This window comes from Dreissena polymorpha, chromosome 2 (assembly GCF_020536995.1).
Source record: "Dreissena polymorpha isolate Duluth1 chromosome 2, UMN_Dpol_1.0, whole genome shotgun sequence".
Classification (NCBI taxonomy): domain Eukaryota; kingdom Metazoa; phylum Mollusca; class Bivalvia; order Myida; family Dreissenidae; genus Dreissena; species Dreissena polymorpha.
In genome coordinates, this window is record NC_068356.1 from 72,854,441 (window position 1) to 72,879,221 (window position 24,781).

The following is a 24,781-nucleotide window of genomic DNA, read 5'->3' on the forward strand; positions in this document are numbered from 1 at the left end:
AACATACGAAGTGTACATATTAACATATTTTTCTATTATTTTTTTCTGAAATTGTACAATACAGATTAACAGCTATTAACAGTTACGTGAGGTACAGTAATGTGATTTAACATTATCTATGTATAGCCACGGGATCTTAATTATGGAAACGTATATGGTACACCCTGATACTGTGATGATCTCAACATTCTATGACGGCATGATATGAAAAAGGTGTCATGTCGCGAAAAATAACCCATCGTGTCGACTATAACTACAATGGCAAATCATTTTCAAAAGAGCATGACGCCTAAAATTATAATGATTTTTCGAGATAAGATAAGTTGTCAAGACTTAAACAACTCGCATGTTGACATAAGAGCCTAAATCTCTACCGATATTTTAACCTTTAGCCGTATTGTAAATTTATATATTTCTGTGTTGTTTAATGTATGACTGGCATATATCTTGATGACTTGCGAGTAACATAATGTTGACATGGCGATATAACTGAAGGAGTCGATACAATTTATGTGGACAAAGGTCGTTGTTTAAAAATTATGGAAGCGTATATGGTGCCCAAATAATATGGTCATGCCGGATTAGTTTATATCGGCTTACTGTGAAATAACCCATCAAATGAGTTATAAAAAATAATTGAGAAAAGGCACAACCCTTCACTTATTGAAGTCAGCCTTTGTCATATAACATTTTAGTTCAGTTTTTATTGTGCTATATTGTTATGTTTATTTTTGCTCAGTTTTAGTTCAGTTTTTATCGCAAATTTTCTATTGAGCGTACTGAAGTACTTTCAGTACGATTCATCCATACACTAGTGCTGTATGGCTTTTACATAGATAGTGACACTTTTGTTCAGTTCTTTCAGATAAACCAAATTGATGGACACTTTTTTAAGTTAAAACATGATATGTCTGTTGTTAATCTTGATTTTGTTATCCCCCGCCATAGGCGGAGGGATATTGTTTTGGCGTTGTCCATCCGTCCGTCTTTCCGGCACTTTTGTGTCCGGAGCCATACCTTTGAAGTGCTGTGGCGGATTTTATTGAAACGTGGTATGGGTATATATATGGATAAGAGGATGATGCACGCCAAACAGCATTGTACACCATATGTTAATAATGGAGTTATGGCCCTTTATATCTTGAAAACAATGCTTTTTAATATAAGCTTAGAGCTTTATCTCCATTAACACATGAGTCAGAGGCATGAAACTTGCCATAGTTAATCTTAATCATCTGGTTGTGTTCACATTCAATACCCATAATCCTAGGGTCTAAGGTCAAGGTGACACATTGAGGTCAAAGGTCACAAATTTGATTCATTATTAGGTCATTCATTAACTATGCATCAAAGGATTTTGTAATAACTGCATGTTATTGTCTGCAAACCCATCAAATGAGTTATAAAAAATAATTGAGAAAAGGCACAACCCTTCACTTATTGAAGTCAGCCTTTGTCATATAAATGTTCTTAATTATTTGCACACGAGTTTAACTCGTCTTTCTTTTCATATCATTCCCTCAGGTGAGCGACCAAGGGCCTCTTTGCCCTCTTGTTTGTGTTACGTGTTTTGTTGTTTAAGGAGATATCACTTTTTTAAATAGTCAGAAGTGGTTGAAGTAATGTCAAATAATAATTCCTCATATTAGCATTCTATATTAAATTTGGAACAATATGCAGAACTAAAATAACATATACTTAAATGATACATGAACCAGTTGTAATGGAATCTTTAAAAAAGAGTAAATAATCACATGTTTTCACCTTATAAACCACTTTTATCTTGGGCGTTGTAAGTCCTTATTTTCTTTTTTTTGTACATAAATCCATTGACACCAGCTGGAACCTACACTACTGTAGACGATAATGTTGAAGTATGATTAAATATAACATACTAGAAACACTGAAATAAATATCTCTTTTTTTGTAAGAAAAATGTAAACAAATTGAGTCTAAAAATAGTTGGAAAAAGTATGGTTGACCAGAATGACAAATTTAAATTTGATTGCAACTTTTGGAAACAGTGTAAAATATCACTTTAACAATTATCATTATCTTTATAGTACTAATATACGCTATAAAATTAAAGGGATTTAATTAACATGTTTTCAATATGCATGTATCTTTCATATAATGTTTTTAAAATTATCATTTCTGGCCCACCATACTTTTTCAAGTGTACTATTTTTTGACTCTAGTTGTTTACATTTTTTTCATGCTCAAAAGTATCCTTTCTCTAACATTATCTTCTACAGTAGTGTAGGTTCCAGCAGGTGTCAATTGATTTATGAACAAAACAAGAAAAAAATGACTTCCAAAGCCCAAGAAGAAAGTGGTTTATAAGGTGAAAACATGTTATTATTGACTCTTTTTGAAAGATTGCATTAGAACTGGTTCATGCATTACTGAAGTATAAGTTATTTTAATTGTTCACATTGTTCCAAACTTCATAATAGAATGTTAATACAAGCAATTACATTATCCCATCCACCTCTGACCATTTCAGAAAGTGATATGTCCTTAACTTTGTTTTCATTTGTTTTACTTTTTCTGAATAAATACCGAAGAACAGTTTAAAACTCATTAGCTGTTATGTTGTTTTATGAATAATCTTTTTAAATTTTATATTTAGAATAAGAGACTTATTATTTAAATTATCAGCTTCTATGCGAAGATTTGAAGCTCAACTTTTGTTAAATCTGAATAAAGTTTTTATTGAATCGGATTGTAATGCTCACCATTATAGTATCTGATTGATACTTCACTGCAGCTATTGCAGTGTTATCTTGAACGCGCTTTTCGGTCTTTTAAATGTAAGATGTTTAGTTGTCTCCAGTTGAAAATGTATATGTTTTTTGGTGAGAAACTAATTTGCATAAAGCCGAATTTAATACCAAAACTAACCTACTTACATCGATGAAGCGAAAAAAAGAGCGTTTCAATTCTTATACATGTAATAACAATATCAGTCTGCATGTGCATACGTTTTCAATGGTTTGGCTAAAAGACAATATAATTTGGGATTTATTCGTGCATGAATTTAGTAAGCGCCTCCTTTTCCAATACGCAGTTTCGACTGTGTACATGTCGCACATTGCATAATTAATCCAAGTAGTCCCACGCTTGATTTCCTCGTGCGCTTCGTAGAGGCAACTCGCTTCATTGAATATTAAAGCCCAGTCAAATGATATACTATAGCCAATCAGGATTATGTACACTAGTGAAACATAGGGCACTTGTAATTATGTAATCAACTGCAAGAAAAATAAAATGCCATTAAAGCGGGTATATACGAGTTTGTCAAATATTTATGAATTTATATAAAATGTGTCAAAAACGTATTATATATATATATTTCAATATAAATTAAAATAAAAGTTAAGAAGAACATGTGTCGAAAAATGCGAAATAAGCCAGATATTTAATTCTGAAATTGAAAACGGCTGTACAGCCGAATTCGCCAGAATGTATATCATACATGTACGATGTGAATCTAAACTTAGTTTAACGGTTTATTTGAATTCCTGCAACGATATCTATTCATTCATACGACACACGAACACTAACTCCAATCCAAATACAAAGACGAATGCTTCGGTTATTGTAGGAAAATACGTACGTCACAATCGGCACGGGCCGCTAATTTGTCTTTGCTGCATTTTATGAAATTCGGCTTTAATGTATAATTGTTCTTGCCTATTTTGTGTAATTGTAACATATTCTATCAATATATTACAATTAAACACATATAAATAATCGTATATACCCGGTTAAAAAGTCAAGCGTTACTTTTATATTCGCCGTTCATTTTTGTCGTTTTACAATGATGACTGCACGTATAATTGGCGATTAAATGCATAATTCGCGTTCAATAACACATTAATAATCCGGTTGAGTATATATATACATGCAGTGGTTCAGTGTACGAAAAATTATCAAATTTGCATTTTACCCGCTAAACTTCCAGATAAATATTTTTGTAGCCCAACATTTTCAAGGACCTATAATTACGTACCTTCTTATTTTTAAGAAAAATACTTCTACGAAATATTGTATTCAAATAACCTTATTATATAGGGTCATATAATAAGTATTGTAATAAGAAGCAGAAATACAAATCAAGGGACGTAATTCAAAAATATTATATAATGTAAGTACGCAGTTATCTCTCTTGCCTTATCGTTTAACGGGTGATATCCGCGTGTATCTGTTTTTTATGAGCACAAACATTGATGTCAATAACAAGGTATTAATTCTCATTGTAAATACATCCATGCCTCTGTCGTCTTAGACTTTAAAAAAACAACATGTACGATAAACAAATACAAGTCTTTTTACAGACAAAAATTATCTCAATCAAAATATGGTTTGTGTTTGGTCCCTTGTTCAATAAAAATCATGAATAATGTGTGTAGTAGTATTAGCAGCAGTAATAATTGCAATATATTATGCATTAGAAAATCAAGTACACAAAGTAGAAGCGATAACAGTAATATCAAAACCAAGTTATTTAAATTGTACTTAAATCAGAAGTAGTTATAACATTATTAAATGCCGAGCATTAAAAGCAAGCAGTAGGAGATCCATGGTATGATTCGAGTGAAGAATCTTTGCTGAGAAGCGGCGCATTTTATGACCACGTTCAAGTGCTTAAGCATGTAACGAAATTACACATTGTTCGTGGAAAACATACAGTAACAAACAAAGTTCATCTCTCTTTTCATCGTGATTTATTTCTGTTGAATATTGTCTAAAACAACGCTGGCTAATGTACGTGTAATTCAATTTTACAGCACGGCGAACAATATGGCCGCCACGACAAGAAAACGTGACTGCTCTACTTTATTTTCTTTTTAGAACCATGAAAAATCAAACTGACCTAACAGGCTGTATACATTTTTTGATTTGCCATTATTAATATGTCGGTTGACCGACTCTCTTATGTTCCGAATTAATGAGCGGTCGGCAGGTGCTTTACAGAAATTATCTTATATAAACATGTCAACGAATATTTTTGATGGCTTTTCAAGATAAGTATATTCGGACTGTGTTTCATTACTAATCTTGTTTGACATCTTAAAGTATATACCTATAGGCAGTCACGTTTTAATTTGCACCGTGATAACCGTGGTACGTTTTAATGTAAACTTAATGACTTTCTCTTATCACTTGGTAAATATTTAAATTAAGATTCTATAATGTTATTTAAACCATTATTTTCTCTATAATTAAACATATATTACATTATATTCTTTATAATTAAACATCTATAAATAATCTCCACAATTCCAGAATCCTATTTATGAAATTATGGTTGTTGTGATAAAAGATTTATTAAAAACTTTCTACTATTATTAATGTATAAATACCAAGTATGTTACAAGCATGAATACACTAAAATCAGTTCCAATGTATCATTCCTTTACTAAGGACAGTTACAAGAGTTACAGAATGTGTATAAACTTAGATGAGCTATGACAGATTTCCACGACGAGAGTCAGCTTCTAAAGTAAGAATATTTGAGCCTTGTTTTGAGAAAATTGGGCAAAATGCATGTGCGACGACACTTTTCGCTTTTATGGTATTTTTAGTTTCAATGAAGTCCCTCCTTACCGAAAATCAAGTTTAGGCGGAAAGTGTTGTCACTGATTAGCCTGTGTGGACTGCACAGGCTTATCTGTGATGACACTTTACGCAAATGCATTAAGCCCAGTTTCTCAGAACAAGGCTTATATTAAGATGAGAATTTGTACAATCCCCTAAAAGTGCCAGGTTCTTAAACGTTAATATAACCTCTGCGGTTTTATTGATTTGTAAAGTTAATTTAAAGTGTGTTTCTAATAATTACATATTTCTGTTTCACGTACATTGCTAATTTTCGTTGAGTGTTTTCATGCGATAATACTAGTCTGCAGAAGTCTGCAATAAACAAAGGCATTTGATCTTTTGATTGTTTTTGTTTTGTTTTTCATTTGTAAGATTTTTTACCGTTTTCAACAGTATTTCATTCCTATTTAGGATAACATTTACACAACTGACACGTGTCCTGGTCCAAAATGTTCACCTGTAATGTGTGCACATACGTATTTCAGTGGCTATCCTAATTGTATCAGATTAACCCATTTATGCCTAGTGGTCTCTCCCATCCTACTTATTTGGATCGATTTATTTCCAAAATTAGGGATGTCTGGTATATTGATTTCTATATTTAGAATATTTCTTACAGAAATTCCTTTTAGCAAACAGCGCAGACCCCCGATGAGACGCCGCGTCATGCGGCGTCTCATCTTGGTCTACGCTGTTTGCAAAGGCCTTTTTTTCTAGACGCTATGCATAAATGGGTTAAGGTAAGATTAAATTTTAAATTGGCCGTCTAAGAGATCGCCTGATAAATGATGACATATTTTATAATGTCGGGCGGAGAGCGAACCCGAACCTGCTTAGAACTGCACGAAAGTAAAGACCTTTTTGCCACAGACTTTCACAGTATCACGGCCGTGTTAAAATTTGTATCCCTGACAATAACACGTTACTATATTATATAGTGACCAGTATGAAGGGGTTGTTATCGGTTTGCAAAGTTTGATAATTTAAGCGTATCAAATAATCTTTTATTCGCGCCTGATTTTTGTTATGTATCACTTCTGGTAAATCTAGTAACAACTTTAATTTTCAGAACATGTTTCTTGTTTATTATAGAACAAATCATAACTTTTTTGAATGACAAGAATTTAAACATTTTTTAAGACTGAAACGGTGTGCTTCCTATAGTCATATAGATAATTTATAACTTGCGATTCTCTCACGTCAATTACATATTCGAATAGGATGCTTGGGGTTTGTGAATAAATGTATCAAAAAATAATAAATGCACATCTGCATGGACATTAAAACGAGAACCATTTATAAAATTACGGTACACGTGGTTTACTCGACCATATGCTTATATAAGGGCTCTTTTCTTTTAGTAAGCTATTTTGTATACGACATGGAATATTTATAAGATTCTTGAAAGACAGTTTCAAATGACCTACACAGATTAAACTAATTACCGGCTAAGTATATTAACAGTTTCTTATTTTACAAAACATTTTCCCCTAAGCCAATGTCAAATTCAACTTTACTCGCCACGGTTGAACTGAATGGTGTTTCCTTTATCATAAATCACGTTCTATCTTTAAAGATTACTTTGATTGTGTACGACCATGAATACAATTGCTATCTCAATCTTACATTAATTGTTCAGGTTCAATCGGAAATCTGGTTCATTTCGGTAAAAGATGCCACTGTGATACAAAATCGGCCATCGGTCACCCACAAAAGCAGCTTATCAAGAAATACCATCGCATTGGTTTGATCTTAATGGTCACGTAAATGGTCATTTAAATACACTTATTGCATCTGGTTCATTTCGGATAAAGACGCTACTGCGTTTCAAAATCGGTCAACTGAATAATAACCCACTAGGGATATACAAAAGTAGCTTAACAAGAAATACCATCGTATCGGTTTGATCCAAATTCGTAAATGGTCATTTAAATACACTAATTGCATATAATAGCGTGTCTCTATTTAACAACATATCACAAATACCCGCTGTAATATGTTTACACTACCCTTTGATATTTCGCGTATATTTATTAGGTAGATCCGATTCTAAAATAGTAGAAAAAGCTAAATGTTTGATGAAAAAATAACTAAATAGATAAACGCCTACGACATTCATGATATGCCTTTAACGTGGGTTTTTGATGTTAAAGATATGCAAACACAAGTAATGAAGATTACAATTAAGCTTGTACGGATGTTGTTAATATATACCTCAAGTCCGAAAATGCTTTTTTAAGACTTTATATATATTATCTAATAATTTAGTATAATCTCTCTCTCTCTCTCTCTCTCTCTCTCTCTCTCTCTCTCTCTCTCTCTCTCTCTATATATATATAGATATATATATATATATATATATATATATATATATATATATATATATATATATATATATATATATATATATATTTAGGGGTTAACGTAAGAAATTGACATTCACTTGCCCGGGGGGCAAGTTACTTTGAACATCTACTTGCCCTCATTAAAAACTGGTTGCCCTATTTTGAAGTCAATTTTTTATTGTCATTTGATCTTTAAAGCATTGATTCACATGCATTATTATTCTAGATTTAGTTTCAGCTATAATCAATGTATCAACAATAAAAAATTAATCGTTTTAATAATATAAAGCTGTCAACAAAACAAAATCTGGACAGTTTTATTTCATTGAATAGTCACTATTGAATACAATACATATGAAAAGTTTATTACTATTTAAATTTTAAAACGATATACTTGTTACTATATCAATACAAGTTATGGCATAGATTAAAAGGGGGGAGGGCTTAAAATAGTACTGTGAAAATGATTGTTCAGAGATTGAAAATCATCATGATGTCTTTGATGAAGAGTTTCTCACTATTTTAAACTGTGAATATGTAACATACAAGTTATTCACAGTTTACGCTTTCGTGATTCATTTTCATATTTTCTCTTCCTTTCTGTTTCGGTTGTTTTGGTTTGTTCCTTTGAGTGTTTCGAGTTACTTTTATTAAAAATAGAAAAGATCGGCTGGACGCTACCGTCCGCCATGTTGAAACGTCTGCCGAGTAGAACTTGTTTTGAGCGTTTAGATTGGCTTATACAATGCAAGCGACCAATCATGTCTCGTTTTACTTGTACTTGATAAACAAATATATTGACCCAAAGATAATAAATAGATACAAGGGGAAAAGTCGAAAAAATACTACAAGTATGCTAATAAGAAACGGACTTGCCCGGCGGACTATCTACTTTGGAAAATCACTTGCCCACGACGATTTTAACCCGGCACGGGCAAGCGGGCGTTCGCTTAAAAAAAGCCCTGAATGAATTTATTATATATATATATATATATATATATATATGTTTTGGTAATATTGACACAGCTGAGTAGGTGATTTCGCTTTAGTGAAAATTTTGACGGACGACGAAGAAAGACCAATCACATTAACTAGCCCTAAAATTGATCTACAAATAGCCCAATTTTGTGTCACATTTGAATAATTTTCCATTTCCTCAAAAACGAATTATTTGACCATTCAACAAAATAAAGATCGTTTTGCAGTATGAACATTTATTTCAAACATGTACTATATACACTACAGTTTCAAGAACAGCAAATCAAGTAAGAAAATACAAAATAAACATATCATTTATTCGCGCCCGTGTTAATATTAAATATAAGATATACAACAGTCGTTTCGTTTCATATTTTGAAGTTTGAAATGAAATGTTAATAAATCTTTAGAAAGAACCATGTTTTGAAAGGAACATTCCACACTTTACGAGGATTTCATAACTAAATGACCGCCATGTTTTCAAACAATTAGTGACGTTTCATTCATTCTTTTGCAATCTAACAATGAAATGAGGAACATGATTAATCTGTTTTGCCAAGTTTGCAATGTCTGTAAATGTGTACAACAATATGAGTGAATTTATTGTAGCAAAGAAAAAAAAACAACGTTTAACTACTTCATGATCAATTCCAATAACAATAATATCAATTTTGTGTTTCTTATCGACACATTGTAAATAAAACTGGAAACGAAACTTACTTGAACTAAACGAACTTAACGATTAAATTTATTAAATATAACCACTTTTTAAGCATATATTTTTGCATATGTAATTAGTAACCATCCAATATTTCATTCAAGGCCAAGAACAAAGAAGTTGCACTTTCAATCGATTCAGGAATTGGCAGTTGCTCCCGCTGCATTTCACACACATGTTCTAGGACGTGTATGAAGTCATCTTTACATCCAAACTGCGGTTTCTTTACAAAGTATCTCTCTTGAATACGATCAATGGTTTCCAATTCGCAAGGAAGCCGAAATGAAAAATCTCGGGTTCCATACGCATCAGGCTGGTAGTACATTACTATCGGTATCCCATGTGGTGCTTCCACATGTCTTTGCTGCCGAATCCGATGAGAATTCCATAGATGGGTGAAAGGGTTCAGATCGCGTTGTATTAATGGTATGAAACAGAATCCCAAGCATTCAAAATGCACAGGATCATCAATCCGAAGCAAGCCGCTGTCTACCATATCCTTAAAATAGTTCCTCCAAAACACAGTAAAACTTACTCTAAAATTTACCCAAAAACGTTCAATTCTTTGATTGCCAGTGGATCTCCCAGTCATGTAACTGTTCATTCCAGACATGTTATCTATGCCATTAAACCTAAACGCTATCTGCATAGCCCGTACCCAAACGTTTTCTGTCCCTGCATCGCCACGAACCAGACGTGGAAGGCGACCAATCCGTTTCACAAAGTTAACAAAGAAGCCCGCGATAATTCGAGGGTAATTATTCGAATAACATGCCTCCAGCCATAATATACATCTGGAAAATCCATCCACCGCAACGTGTGTAGCAATTCCAAAAGGCTTTAGCTTATCATACCCATCAATGTGTATAGTAAAATTAGGACCTTTATTGGTATAGACTCTGTGTCGCAGGCGATGTGCAGACCTGAGAGCAACACCCTCAGGATCAATTACCTTCAATACACACCTTGTTGTTTCTTGGGTTACTTTGACATTTGTGGTTGTGATGACCAGTTTCCATATAGTTTTATAACCACATACAGCCATCCCTTTTTATATACTAAGCGAATCGCTCGTATAACGTCTGGAAGAGGAGATGACACGTTGCGTCTTTTGAGCCCTAACCTTCGCAGTATCCGTTTCAGTTGACTCAAACTGAGAGCAGTGTTGTGTAGGAAAAGAAAGAATCCACATATATCCAGACGCGTATAGCCCTGTATGTGATAACGCGAAATCCAAACATCCCTTTCTTGATTTGAAAGTACAGCTAACGATGAGTCAACATATATCAGTGCCACTGAGACACAAATCTGCAATATAAAAAAAAGTTATGAGTCGTTAAACACACGTTTTGCATGTATTAGTTGAAGAGAAATATCTAAATGAATCAATCGAGATTTAAGCTCTCTAAATTCTCATAAAACCAAACGAACACATTAATATTTATTGTTTGCAAACATTGTATGTTATTTTTACCTTTATACCAAGCATTCCTGCTGTAAAAATGGACTGTTTGCGTGTTTCGAAAGAATATACCAGAAACAAAAAATCTGTTCGACGCCGGAAGTCATGAACCAATGTTGCAATAATGGGATGATGTCAAAATTCTACGACGACATGATACGAAAAAGGTTTCATGGCTTAAAAATAACTCATCGTGTCGACTAAAACTATGATGGCAAGTCATTTTCACCAGAGCATGACGCCAACAATTATGTAGATTTGTCGACTTAGATCATGTCGACCAAATATATTTTCGGGAAAAGCCGGAAACATTTACGTCGAAACTTCAACTTAATGTCGTTATGACGAGTAGATTTAAGGTGGGAAAAGCTACAAAACTATGTCGACATACCATGTTATTTCACAGTAAGTTGATATAAATTATTCCGGCATGACCACATTATTGGGGTGTACCATATACGTTTCCGTACTTAATGACTACCTGTTCGACATACTACGTGACGATCACGTTGCATAGTGCATTTAAATAGACCAATTTCGCATTACTACGACTGTTGCTATTTTTAGATATAACGTGACGCGTCGAATTTCAGAACAAGGCTGAACTTTCTTTAGTGGAGGATACCGATGTTATTATATCAGTTGATTATTATTGTTAACTTTCGGAATATTCATCAGCACTGACACTGGTTACAATAACGTCAAACATATGCATACAGACATGTGTTTAGTAAAAAAATTTATAAGTAATACTATGAACATTAAACATTCTAACATCTTACTAATAGTTCAATGACATAATATTTAGTACAATTAGTGTATCTTTAAAAACATTCTTTCATCTATATAAAAATACCCAAGTTACCCAAGGCAATCAGAGTAATGGTGGTCTAAAGACTCGGCATCGATAATTAAACAAAACAAAGATATACAATAGCTGTTTTATACTGTAACATAATAAAGCGTTGGGATGACAATGCATACACAAGTCCGATGAAGTGTTCATTTTGATTTAATTCTACTAATTAACAAGTCCACACAATTTCCAATTAATTAGATACATTCAGTAACTCTCAAGATCGTAAAATATTGAAGTCAAATAATAAAAAGTATGGCGGACGGCCAGAACCTTACGGGCCTGCCCGCGATTCACAATTACAATGAGAGCACCGACCCTAAATTCTACCGATGATACTAGTAATACATATGACTTTTTTGTAAAGCGCCTTTGAACGCACAATACTGTATGAAAAGGGCGCTATATAAATGTGGTATTATTTATACATGATTTAATCCGATGTAAATGCTAGCCAAATCTCTACAAAACACAATCTGACTCTTTTTCTACTAAATGGTTGCCTATGGATCTGGTAGCTACAATAAACTTGTTGATAATGGAAATGACCTACAATATCGTAACATTTTATTATGTAGTGGGTCGACTTTTGTTTGGTTTATAGCTTTATTCGATTTTCTTTATTGTACTTTGAACTCTGGTCGCTCGCTGTTATGTATGATCTTTTATATACCGACAAGGGGTTTAATTTAATCATGCAAAACTGTCTTTACATTTGAAGTCTGTTATACAATAATGTTTACATTTGCACTATTGTCGGTAGATGTCGACCGATTATAATCCATGTATTACGTTACAATACAATACATAGCAATACATGTATATAACTATATTTCTCAACGGTATGGGTGTGTTGATGTGTGATGTTTTTTATGATCGATCTTTATAGGACTAGGCCCTATTTAATGACGGAGTTTTCTTTTACCGACACCCGCTAAATAGTTAAATGTTTAGCATTACATTTTTTTAATATTTAAAACTAACAGTTTATATAGAGCTTTAATAGGTATCCGGACTTTCGTTCCCACGGACAATCGTTCTTAAGCAAATTTTGACAATGCACTAGTTCGTTCCTACGTTGTTTTTACTACCAGGACATTCGTTCAAACGTTATTTTGACAACCCAGAAAATCGTTCTAGCATTATTTTGACAGTCCAAATATTCTTTCCTACATAATGTTTACAACCCGGACATTCGTTTCTACATAATTTTTTTCATCCGGACATTGATTCCTACACTTAAAGGCAATACCTTAACTGGGGGAAACAATACGTACATGTATATATAGAAAAGGGCCATACATTCAAATTCAACTACAACATGGAACTTTAAACAAACGAACGCGATCGGCCTGTCTTATGCTTCGAGGGTCACTCGTACGCTAAGAAACACCAGTCTAAGTCTACAAAACGGTGACCATGCAGTTAAAGTCTCCCCGATTTCCGCAAGGTTTCGCATATAACAGATATCAGTGTTGTCGATATATTCGAATAATTGTTAACGTTATCATACTCATGCTCACGAAATATTTTTAAAACTTAATAAGAATAATATATAAATATGAAAAGCACACTATTTTACTAATGACACATTAAACAATTCTGGGTTGTCAATATAATTAAGGAATTATTGTCTGGATTGTCAAAATAACGAACGAACGATTGTCCGTGTTGTCAAAACAACGTAGGAACGAACGTCCATCTGTGTCAAAATTAGCGTAGGAACGATGTCCGTCATTCATTTTATAATTATGATTAAACTGGCTAATATCTATTCAGTATATATAGTTTCTGACAATCTGTAAGGAAAAGAGTACATTCAATTTGAGTATTTGGTGTTTAATTAATCCTAGAAAGGACTACGCAATACTTCTACCGGGAGAAGACATGAAGTTATCATATATTGTGTTTATTGACCAGACATCTACGTGTGGTTTATGACAACTTGTTGTTATTTAGTATTTGACGGCACAGTATCTGATCACAACGAGATATATAGAATCTTGCATGAGTGGTCGTTTGTATTGAATTTATTAAACGAGTCATCTAAATAAAGATAAAAACGAGGATTTTAATATACGTAAATTAATAAATACAATTAATAAAACGACACATAACTCCAAAAAGTTAACCTCATTTTTTTACATTTTCATTTATATCATAAACACCGCGGGCGCCAGGTGTACATATACTGTACCCCAGGGTGTGAAAATAAACTGGACAAAAGCCTAGCGTGAGGGTGGTTTTGAAAAAAATCAGTATATTTTTTTTAAAAGCATGGAAAGCCTACCTACAAATTGGCATGTAGTACAGTGAAATGATGCTGATAAGGAAAATAATTAATTAAATTATATTTGGATATGTGCCCATTAGGGGTGCGCTACCTTAATAAAATCAATACAAAATGACCACGAAACTAAGATTCTTTTTATAACATGACCACAAATTTTCTCTTTATTTTATGCTCTTTTCATCGTTTATTCACATTGTGAAAGAGTTGAACTGAAGAAATTCGCTGGAATAATGACGTCATTTCGTTACAAAAATGACGTCATTTCCAGTTATATAACTAGTGTAATAACACCCGTGTAATAAACAAAATTGAGCATTACGTTATTTCACTCCTGGAGCGTAGGTAATGTTATAAAATTCGTTTGTAGTGGCAATAAAACCACAGATCTATCAATAAACAAGATAATTGATCAATCTTTGATAAAACACCGCGATAAAAATGCTCACGCGAAGAGTGTAAAATTGCATGTCAACAATTAAATACATAAAACACTTATATTAATTAAGAACATTTATTTAGTACATAAATACTTAAAATGGGAATTATATATTAATTCTAATTCTGACAATTTCATCTTGAGTTGACAATATTATTACGTCGACGAAAGTTTTATAGAGTGAATGATTTAAATCAAATGCGGCGTTGCGTGGCACTATTAGCATTTGATACACGTTCAGCCTCGTTCTGATATTCTGCGAGTCACGTGACTTCGCCCTCTTGTCAATTTCGGCGTATTGTGAAAAGGATCTAAAATGTACTCAAGTGAGTACAAGTTTAAATAATGATTTGTTTATTGCTGTTTACGATCCATTCAAAATCTTTCCATTGAACATAATATTCAAATTTGTATATCAATTTGTGAATAACTGATATCTCATTGCCAAATTTACTTATGACTATAGCTGTTCTCAAGCCACCGAGCGTATATTGATAGGAGATGAATCGAGTACTTGACCCTTACTGTAGTAAATTCAATCTTATGCAAAAAGTTATCATCCGATTTTATTGGTTTATACGTTATCTTATTGCTTATTAATTCCTCTTTAAAAAATATAACTTTACGTATATTCCCGTTGGTATTATTGGATTTATAGCGAGTTAAACAAAAGAAATAAACATTTTATGTTCAACCACCCGACGATCAAAATGTACAACCTCGGCGCTTCGATGTACGTTAATTATAAAAGGTCGATAGTTACGGTCAAGTGACTGATACTGTTTATATCACACTTTACAGCATATTCATTCAAGCCAAGTGGATAAACTCTACGTTCAGAGGATATACGTCGTGGTCTCAAAATGAACGGCACAAGGTAGGACTGTGTTGCCTGTTTATGATTTTAACCATTAGTAATACATATATAATTATCGTTATTAATTATTATCATAAGAATCTTCTGTTTTTATTTATTTTATTATGATTGTAATAATACATATTATTATGAATTTTATTATAATCTGTACACAATAAATAAACATTAATAAAGAATAATAGTTGTAGTTGGGCCTTTTCACAGATTTTGGCACGTATTGAAGTTTGTCATTAAATGCTTTATATTGATAAATTAAAACATTAGACCAAAAATTCTCCAGTAACAGAACTACAAGAATACAATTTAAAAAAAGAAAAGAAAAAAAAAGTAATCCGCAACAGGGCTCGAACCAATTACCCCCGGAGTCCTGAAGTAAAAAGTCTTTCGTTTGAAACACTCGACTACCCGTGCTCATGTTATGAAGTGATGCATTTTTTACTTTATATATTCAATCCTCGAAGTTTCACAAAATATAACGACAACAACAGAACTTTCCAAATTATTCAATCGTTTCGCGTTGCAACGCTTTATAATTTTCAGGTTTTCAAATCGTCAAAAACATACATATAATTGATATTTTAGAGCATGGTTCATGTTCAGTAGTACTATTTCCTCACAGCTATCATAACTAAAACGAAAATTTGCGAATCTGAAACTACTTTTTTAAATTTTGTCAATTAAACAAAACGTGAAAGGGCCCATTTAAATATAACAGCAAATAATACGCGAAAATAAAAACAAAATATGTATTTTTAGATCATTATAAATAAACATGACAAAATAAAAATACGGAAAGTAAATCATTTATTTCTTTTTATCACATGCCATACCCTGTTTCCCATGTAATATAACCATTACATATATTTTTATCTTACACATGTGTAATATACTTTGTAAGCGTTTTTATTGGCTTATTTTCGTTCGACTGAGCAATCGCATTTTGTTACTTTGCTGAAATGACGTTGCAACGTCAAATGACGTCACGTAATGTAAACAACATTCGGGATTTATCATTATGTTTGCGTAAATATTTATTTAATTTGCTCATTTAAAAAAATGTGATAAAAAAGATCTGACACTCGTTGTCATTTCCTACCATATTTTATTAAACTCGTCCAGGAAATTCGTAAGTAAGCTCGCAAAAGGCTCGCTTACTAACTAAATTCCTGAACTCGTTTAATAACACATGGTATGATATGACAACTCGTGCCAGATCCTATATATATCGTTTTATATTGTTCTCATTTATATTATAAACCAAAACGTGTTATTCGTCTCTTTGCTTGTCGAGTGTCAACCTTAATGGCGACAAGCGACTTTTAAGCAAAGCAAGATGCGACACGCGACATTTCAAACGAGTAGCGACCATATATGGCGCACATATCGTGCATTGTCGTCTTTCGACTTAAACTCATTGCGCACGACATATGCCATCCAGAGCGACGCTCGACATTTGCTTAATAAATGTTTTCAAATGTCGCGCGTCGCTCAGGATGAAAAACTTTCGATTGCCGAGCGTCGGCCATGAAATGATTACACTAAAAGCGGCTCCAAGTTAAACATCATAAAGCAAAAATTATCCAAAAGCAAAAATTACAGATAAAATAATCAAAACAGCCTCACGTTGCGTTTAAAACGGCCATACAGATGGTTATAATTTATTGAATTATTATTAATGGTATTTTTCATTATTTTACCATGTGATTAAATAAAATAAACGACGAGGAATGCTTTTCATTATAATACAAATTTAAAATCACCTACTTACATAGGAGTCAATGGTTAAAAGATGTTAGTGCTTGCAGTAAGTGATTGAATCGGATTTGAGAATTAAATGATATTTACATGGTGTATTTGCATGCCGAGTGCTCAAAAAATTATCATACAATCTATAAATAAAAACGAAAACAACAAACAACCTATTGCGCATACGATCACACGATTACAAATTGAAATGACAGCTTATTATAACATGTTTGTAAGCGATACAAGTTCACACATTTGCATCTCTGATTTCGTTTGCACTTAGAAACAATATGCAAATTCAGAGTGTTTGAATGAAATTTGCATAATTGATACATCGTTTTTTTATGCTTTTTGCTGACTGCCTCGTGAAAACTATGAAAACAGGAAGTACTTAAAACAATATAATATAAAAATCAATATAAGCTCTATTTATTGAAACCAAATCACTATACAACGTATTAACGCATTAACGTTACGAGGCAATTTTAAACGTTTACTAATAAGAAACAAAAATGAATACTCGTATTGCGAGACGTCTTGTTCTCTGAATCCGACTAAAATAAATAGTAGTAGTAGTAGTAGTAGTAGTAGTAGTAGTAGTAGTAGTAGTAGTAGTGTAGTAGTAGTAGCACCAGTAGCAGTAGCAGCAGCAGTAGTAGTAGTAGTAGAAGTAGAAGTAGTTAGAGAACAGAGGGGGTGGGTAATTACGAGACCATCAAGAATGCGACGGCCGAGCCGAAACAGGTATTTTTCCATATTATACACTTTATTTCTTATTTTTTAATTTTTAAAAGCCGCTCACGTTACTGTCATTTCATTAACCCATTTATGCCTAGTGGACTCTCCCATCCTTCTAAATTGGATCAATTTATTTCCAAAATTAGGGATGTCTAGTATATTTATTTCTATATTTAGAATACTTCTTACAGAAATTCCTTTAAGCAAACAGCGCAGACCAAGATGAGACGCCGCATCATGCGGCGTCTCATCTGGGTCTACGCTGTTTGCCAAGGCCTTTTTCTAGACTCTAGGCATAAATGGGTTAAGGTAGTGATAGGCGTTTATTTCGTATTTATTATTCGTTGTATATGTCGACTTTCCTCGCCGCGAAATTTCTTAGCGGAAGCTATAATTATGTGATCCTGATTAGAAAATTCGTTGCGAGTAAAGTCGACATATTGAGCGAATATTAATACTTATTAGTCGCCACTTATGTTCTTGATGATATGGCTGGAAAGTAGCGGCATTAAAAAAAATGAATACAAGTTATAAAGGATGTGTCAAAGGAATTTCTGTAAGAAATATTCTAAATATAGTAAATAAGTATACTAGGACATTGCTAATTTTGGAAATACATTGATCCAATTTAGAAGGATGGGAGAGTCCACTAGACTTAAATGGGTTTAAAGAATGTATTTTTATTTGTAGAGCATATACACGTGTCTGCTACGCATAAATTCATTGAAGGTACATATCGTTCACCGCATTTTATAGTAGATATAATTATTTGAATCCAATATTCTGCAACGATTAAAAACTTTAGAACCGTTAATAAACTACTGCGTGTGCATCGAAGCGACGCCAAAGCCTCATTACGTTTAATATGATATTAACTCTTGGCAGTTATTAAAGTGCGACGCATGGATCTTTCATTTAATTGATGTTGCCTTTGTAAATGAAATGCTTACTTTCACTTTCAAAAATTTAAACAACAAAACTGAAAATTATCCTATACTTTAGACACCAATGTATCTTACTATATATGTATGCTGACACAATATTCATACGAATGACGAATGACAAACGGGCCCAGCGCGTTCTGCAATGATAAAGTATTGCCAAGCTTTTCACATAGAAAATAAAAAGAAGTATATTGTGCAGATTCATTGCAGCAGACTTACGTTATAAGCTATATCAGTTAAATACTAAACATGACATGCAATAATTGTTTCGCGTGTTTTGATTTAGATTTCTTCAAGTCAGGGTAGAAAAAAATTCTATCATCGGGCCACTTAATGGTTTAAAAAAAACACTGAATCCTCTCAGAAAAAAAAACGTTTGATCGGACCAACAAGGACCAACAATAAATATTTATCTGACAAACTTTGAAAATATTAGCGTACTATATTTTTTAAACGAACGCGTAACGTCGAAAATAATAAACGATCATCTGCATTTTATCTAATATTTGACTCTTATATATAGAACTTAAAAATTACATTCCGTAATGACTTATATTTGAAACGAAATCCAACTGTACATGTAAGCATAAACATGCACATACCTATAATTTTACATTGTTGAACTCATTCAATGCATTTATATCAGTTAAACGTTATGTATATAATTGAAAATTAATGGGAAACTCAAATCAGTATCAACATTTCTATGTATTGCATTATTACAATATTTTATATATTATGCATGCTATATAATAACATTATTATAAAAGTATGTCTCTTTTTTTGTCACGTTGGGAATTATAAGTTTATATATTGTATGACATGTGAAAGATGTTGTTGACGATACATTTTGTCAATGTCTGCTCTGCTTTGTTTATATCCTAAATTCACTTAGGCGTTAATGTTTTTAGTTGTTCGCTTGCGAACAATTTAGGTTCATACCACGCGTTTCAAACAAGTTTTCTTAGTTACGATCCGGAAAGCTGCCGCATTCGCGCCGCTGCGCCGACAAATAGTTGTATAATTTATGCTAGAGGTTTGAGTTCTTCAACTATATTCAGTCACAAATGAAAACATAATATGAATATCGTGTTAAATGGAATATTTTTTAACGGAGCGTATATATAAAAGAATCAATAAATAATGTTTGAATTATACGTGTCGCGGAAGAGAATTGCATGAATGATTAAAATAGTCCACTATATGCTGCGTCTAAATCACGTGATATTTTTGCTCAGATGCGGGAAAATGAAACTACTGCTTATCAACAAGTATAGTGGGGTGCCCAATACACTTTCACGAGTCTGTTGCGTTACCTCGTTGATAGTGCTTGCTACTACAGCGGGGTTAACATTGATATGTCTGGGAAACGTTCTTTTGTTCTGAACAGATTGCGGCGATCATTTGTATTCATGGTGCTAGCAACGTAATATCATAAGGTTAAGTTTTTTTATGTTCACTGTTCTCAATTCATAAAACGTTGAACATGAGTTAACCCATAACTACAGGCATAGTATTGACAACAACAAAAATGCTTTATAATCGCTAAAACCGAACATAAAAAACAACTTAATATAAAAAGAAATATCTTTTAAAAGATAGTCTGCGTAAATGTTGACTTTGAAATAAAATTTGAAATTTGCGTTTCTAAATAATACAATTGAAAAAAATTCACTATTTGTTTTTTACACTTGTAAATAAATGAAATGTGTGTTACGTCTTAAATTATGCAAAAGCGAACAGCTTTAGTGCCTTCAGCGCTTTGATGTTGTTTATGCATTGCATACACTATTGCAAGTGGGTGTTGACTGCACACGCACTGTTTCTTACTTTTCCAGCACTGAATCTTTTACCAAGAGCCGGTCAGGCAGTAGCCGAGTGCTCGTGTTCCTCGTGGTGTTATTCGCACTGACAACTGTGGCATTGGCAGTGGTGGTAGCACTGACCGTGCTGAAGGTCAAGGACATAGGTAAACCATTTCAATTTTATTCCATGTCGAGGAATGACTCTATTTCTACGTAACACAGCTTAAATACAGTTATGCTGCTTAAATTGTTTACATGTAAACGTTTTTGTTATGAAATATTTATAGCTAGACACGATACACCACTATCTTACCTCCATAAGCAGTAATTATTCGCTTGGATTATTTCCTATAGTGGCTGTCGGTTGTGTTTGTTCATGTATTATTAAGTTGTATGACGCCTTAACAGTATTAGTTGAGTGGTACGCGTGAATCAATTTAATTCTATTCCAATATAGAAATTTATAAAGGATCATATCGGAAATTTAATGTATTCATGCATACAGGTCAATATCAGGTTAATATTGGTTACATTGAATATACAACAAAATGTTGTTGTTTACGCAACGCCGTTTCAGAAAATCGTTTCTATTTTTCTGTAAATTAAAAAAAGTTATACAATTACCCAAATTATTAGAAAAGGTCAGTACTTCATTACGTTTCTTGTATTAAATTTCCAGAGAATCTAGTTCCTGTCGCTACAGAACCACCATCAACAGCGGAAAGTATTGGTTAAATTGGTATATATATATATATATATATATATATATATATATATATATATATATATATATATATATATATATATATATATTGTTAAATTAAAATCTTATATAAATATGCATGCATGCAATCTTTAAATTTGATTTGTTGTAATGTTGCTCAATATATTAAATATACTTATTCATTCATTAATATGTCCATTGGACAAAATTTACATGTGACTGCATGTGTTTACGGTCGCAATTAAACTTGAACAATAAGCAGTCTTTTCTAACATTATACGATCAACTAAATATTCTTATCCAAATCAAACGTGTTTGCATACAAGCGTTGTGTGTTTCATACATGTGTAAAACTATTCTTGTTTGAAATAAATACGTTTTAACTAACTAAAATATTGTTTTACAAAACAAGATAAAGTTGGCTCAGTAAATTAGTTTTTCTCAACTTACGCTTTTGTATAAGTTGCCAAAACGATGACAAGATATATTGAGGTATGGAACTTTTTCCATTTTCGTAAATAAACAAACATTTTCAGTCCTGGTGGAGTGTTTTCCATACATTTTTAACATAAGGACTATTTTGCCATGACTATAATCCTATTTAAAATGCCGTTTTGGAAGAGCACACAATTTACAAGAACTCATAATAAATATTGATGCAATTTTGACAACATACAATATTTTTTTATCAAAATGTTGGTAAATGAATCGTATATTGCGTTTATTTAATTACGCTGACATGAATAAGTTTTGAGCAAACTTGCCGTCAAGTTAAGGTAAGCATAGTACTATACTTGCACGTTTTGCAAACTTTGTCTTTTCAGCGGAATCGGATATATGCCTGACAGAGGGCTGCGTTATGGCGGGTGTGTAGAATACCAACATCAAATATAACCGGAACAATAAGACAGACCTTTGTTCTTTTAACCTTTTTGTAGATGTAAAATATATAGTCCCCAATATGTTATTAGCTCCACTCTTCTTATACTGATTTGCGTATTTGGCTTAACTTTTCACAGTTGAATATCATTAATTCGTAGTTGATTGTAAAGTGATGAATTTGTTTCTGTAAGTCATTTTTTTGGTCAAATTATTGAGTAAATTTGAATTATTATGGAAGCAACTGAAAGTTTGATTAATCTGTGTCCATACTTGTTTAATGATGACATCAGTATCTTTGACTTATCTAGTTACATATATCTTTTCTGCCAATGAAAATGGACGTCTATCGTATGTTCTAAACAATTTATGTATTTAGCCGCCAGGTTGCGTGGCGCCATGGATACTAAGGTGAACCCATGTGATGACTTTTTCAACTTCGCGTGCGGTACGTGGATCCAAAAGCACGTGATACCAGAGGACAAGAGTTCGTTTGGCACTTTCACCCAACTTGGGGATGACGTAAATGTCATAGTAAAAGGTGTGAGTACTTTATTTATTTACGAAATACGACGAATGCATTGACCTTACCCTAATAGTAGCTTCAACTTAACGTTAATTATGTCACCACCTTGACATGTCGTAATTATTTAGTTATTTCACGCTAAGGAAAAATAATTCGTATGCATTCACATCAAACCATTCACTTGACCGAAAGTTCAGTGGCGTATTCGATATTTATAACACATGCTAGTATGCAAACTGGAATATGTATTATGTTAAAGACTTTATTTCGAGACGATGCTTACACTCATATGAACAATGTAAACAAATTAAGTTCTTTAAATATTTCTTTTGCATAATTTCACTATAAACCGCCTTAAAAAGTCAACATAAACTGTGTAATGAAATTTTCATTGCAAATGTCGTTTGTTATCAAATGTAACGTTCAAAATGCTATACAATCTTACGGAATGTCTGGTTTAACTACAGTTGTGTTTACATTTGTGAACAGTTTTCGCAATATTTTAGAGCTGTGAATTAAAGGGGCATTTTCACGTTTGGGTAAATTGACAATATTGACAAAAATTGTTTCAGATTTGCAAATTTTCGTTTTAGTTATGATATTTGTGAGGAAACAGTAATACTGGACATTTACAATGCTCTAAAATAGCCAGTATATGCATCTTTTGACAATTTAAAAATAGGAAAATTATAAAGCGTAAAATAAATAAAGTATAAATACATCTGTCATTGTATCCGGAAGGATGGTAGAGTGGCCTAAGAAGTAGACTTTTTTACTCCAGGAGGACTTCAGAAGTCAGTGGTCCGAGCCCTGTTGAGGGTTACCTTTTTTCTTTTTTAGTTTTATTCTTGATTTTTTACTGGAGCTTTATCAATATAAAGCATTAATGACAAACTTCAAAACATGCCAAAATCTGTGAAATGGCCACTTTAATGTGATGTTCTGCTAACAAATCAGGCTGGGAGTTTAGAATTGGCACACATGGCCGACCACGGATAAAGCTATTTATTCATGTGTTAATACTTTTTATTGTGTTCGAAAATTATATGTAAAAATATATAGTTGTAAATGATAGTGTTTTCCTACAGTAGCATATTTCATTCTTCAAAGCAAAATAAAAGAAATTCATTGTTGATAAGAGGCTTGAAAAATATTTATATTGAGAGAATTATAAAGAAGAAGAATTTTCAGAATTCGTAATTATTTTAGCTGGGCGAAAAAACATTATCGTGTTGCTATGATTTAAACATTTGTGTTCTAAATCGACACTACGGTATTTTAACAGTGTTGATGGAACTATCGAAAAATCGCAAATTTATATCACCTAGAAGTGTAACTATCAACCATCTGTTTTAAGCGCCTTCCAAACCTTCAGATATGAACGAAACGAATATGAGAGGAAAAAATAATCAGTTTCATTTTAAGTTCTTACAATAATAAGTTCTTACCGAGACAGTTCGCGTTTTTTTACAGGTGTTCTTGAAGTCGCCGACAAGCACGACGACCCGGAAGTGGTCACAAAGGCAAGAAAGTACTACAAGGCATGTTTTGACGAAAGTAAGACTAACATAAAAATAAAGTTTGTGCTTCTTTCTGGATATTTGTTCTGACAAATTCTTTTTGGTGACGGTCTGTCCTTCCGTCAGTGCGTTTGTCTTTTTGTCTACCAGTATGTCCGTCTAAACGTCTGTGTAACCGTCCGTCACACCGTCCGTCAAACAGTCTTTCTTACAAAACATATATATACCATCCAAATAACTGGGAAATCAAAAAGGAAAGGTGCAAGCCACGTGCTGGTGTTGTTGTTTTTTTCGTTCCAATCAGATAGTTTCCAACGGAAAAAAATC

At 32.8% G+C, this 24,781-nt stretch overlaps 2 protein-coding genes and 1 pseudogene across 5 annotated transcripts in view; 1 reads left to right on the forward strand and 2 right to left on the reverse strand.

Annotated features, from left to right (window-relative positions):
• Nucleotides 1–24,781, reverse strand: part of LOC127867588 (uncharacterized) — a 138,202-nt gene that overhangs the window by 60,362 nt on the left and 53,059 nt on the right. The window lies entirely within an intron of this gene.
• LOC127867594 (uncharacterized) lies at nt 9,809–10,839 on the reverse strand (annotated as a pseudogene).
• LOC127869810 (uncharacterized) overlaps nt 15,012–24,781 on the forward strand; it is a 41,758-nt gene continuing 31,988 nt past the window's right edge. Inside the window, exons 1-5 of the mRNA XM_052412469.1 lie at nt 15,012–15,021; nt 15,536–15,572; nt 20,839–20,969; nt 22,788–22,949; nt 24,408–24,491. Of these exons, the coding sequence (XP_052268429.1) occupies nt 15,012–15,021; nt 15,536–15,572; nt 20,839–20,969; nt 22,788–22,949; nt 24,408–24,491 (424 nt within the window). The remainder of the gene's footprint in view (nt 15,022–15,535; nt 15,573–20,838; nt 20,970–22,787; nt 22,950–24,407; nt 24,492–24,781) is intronic.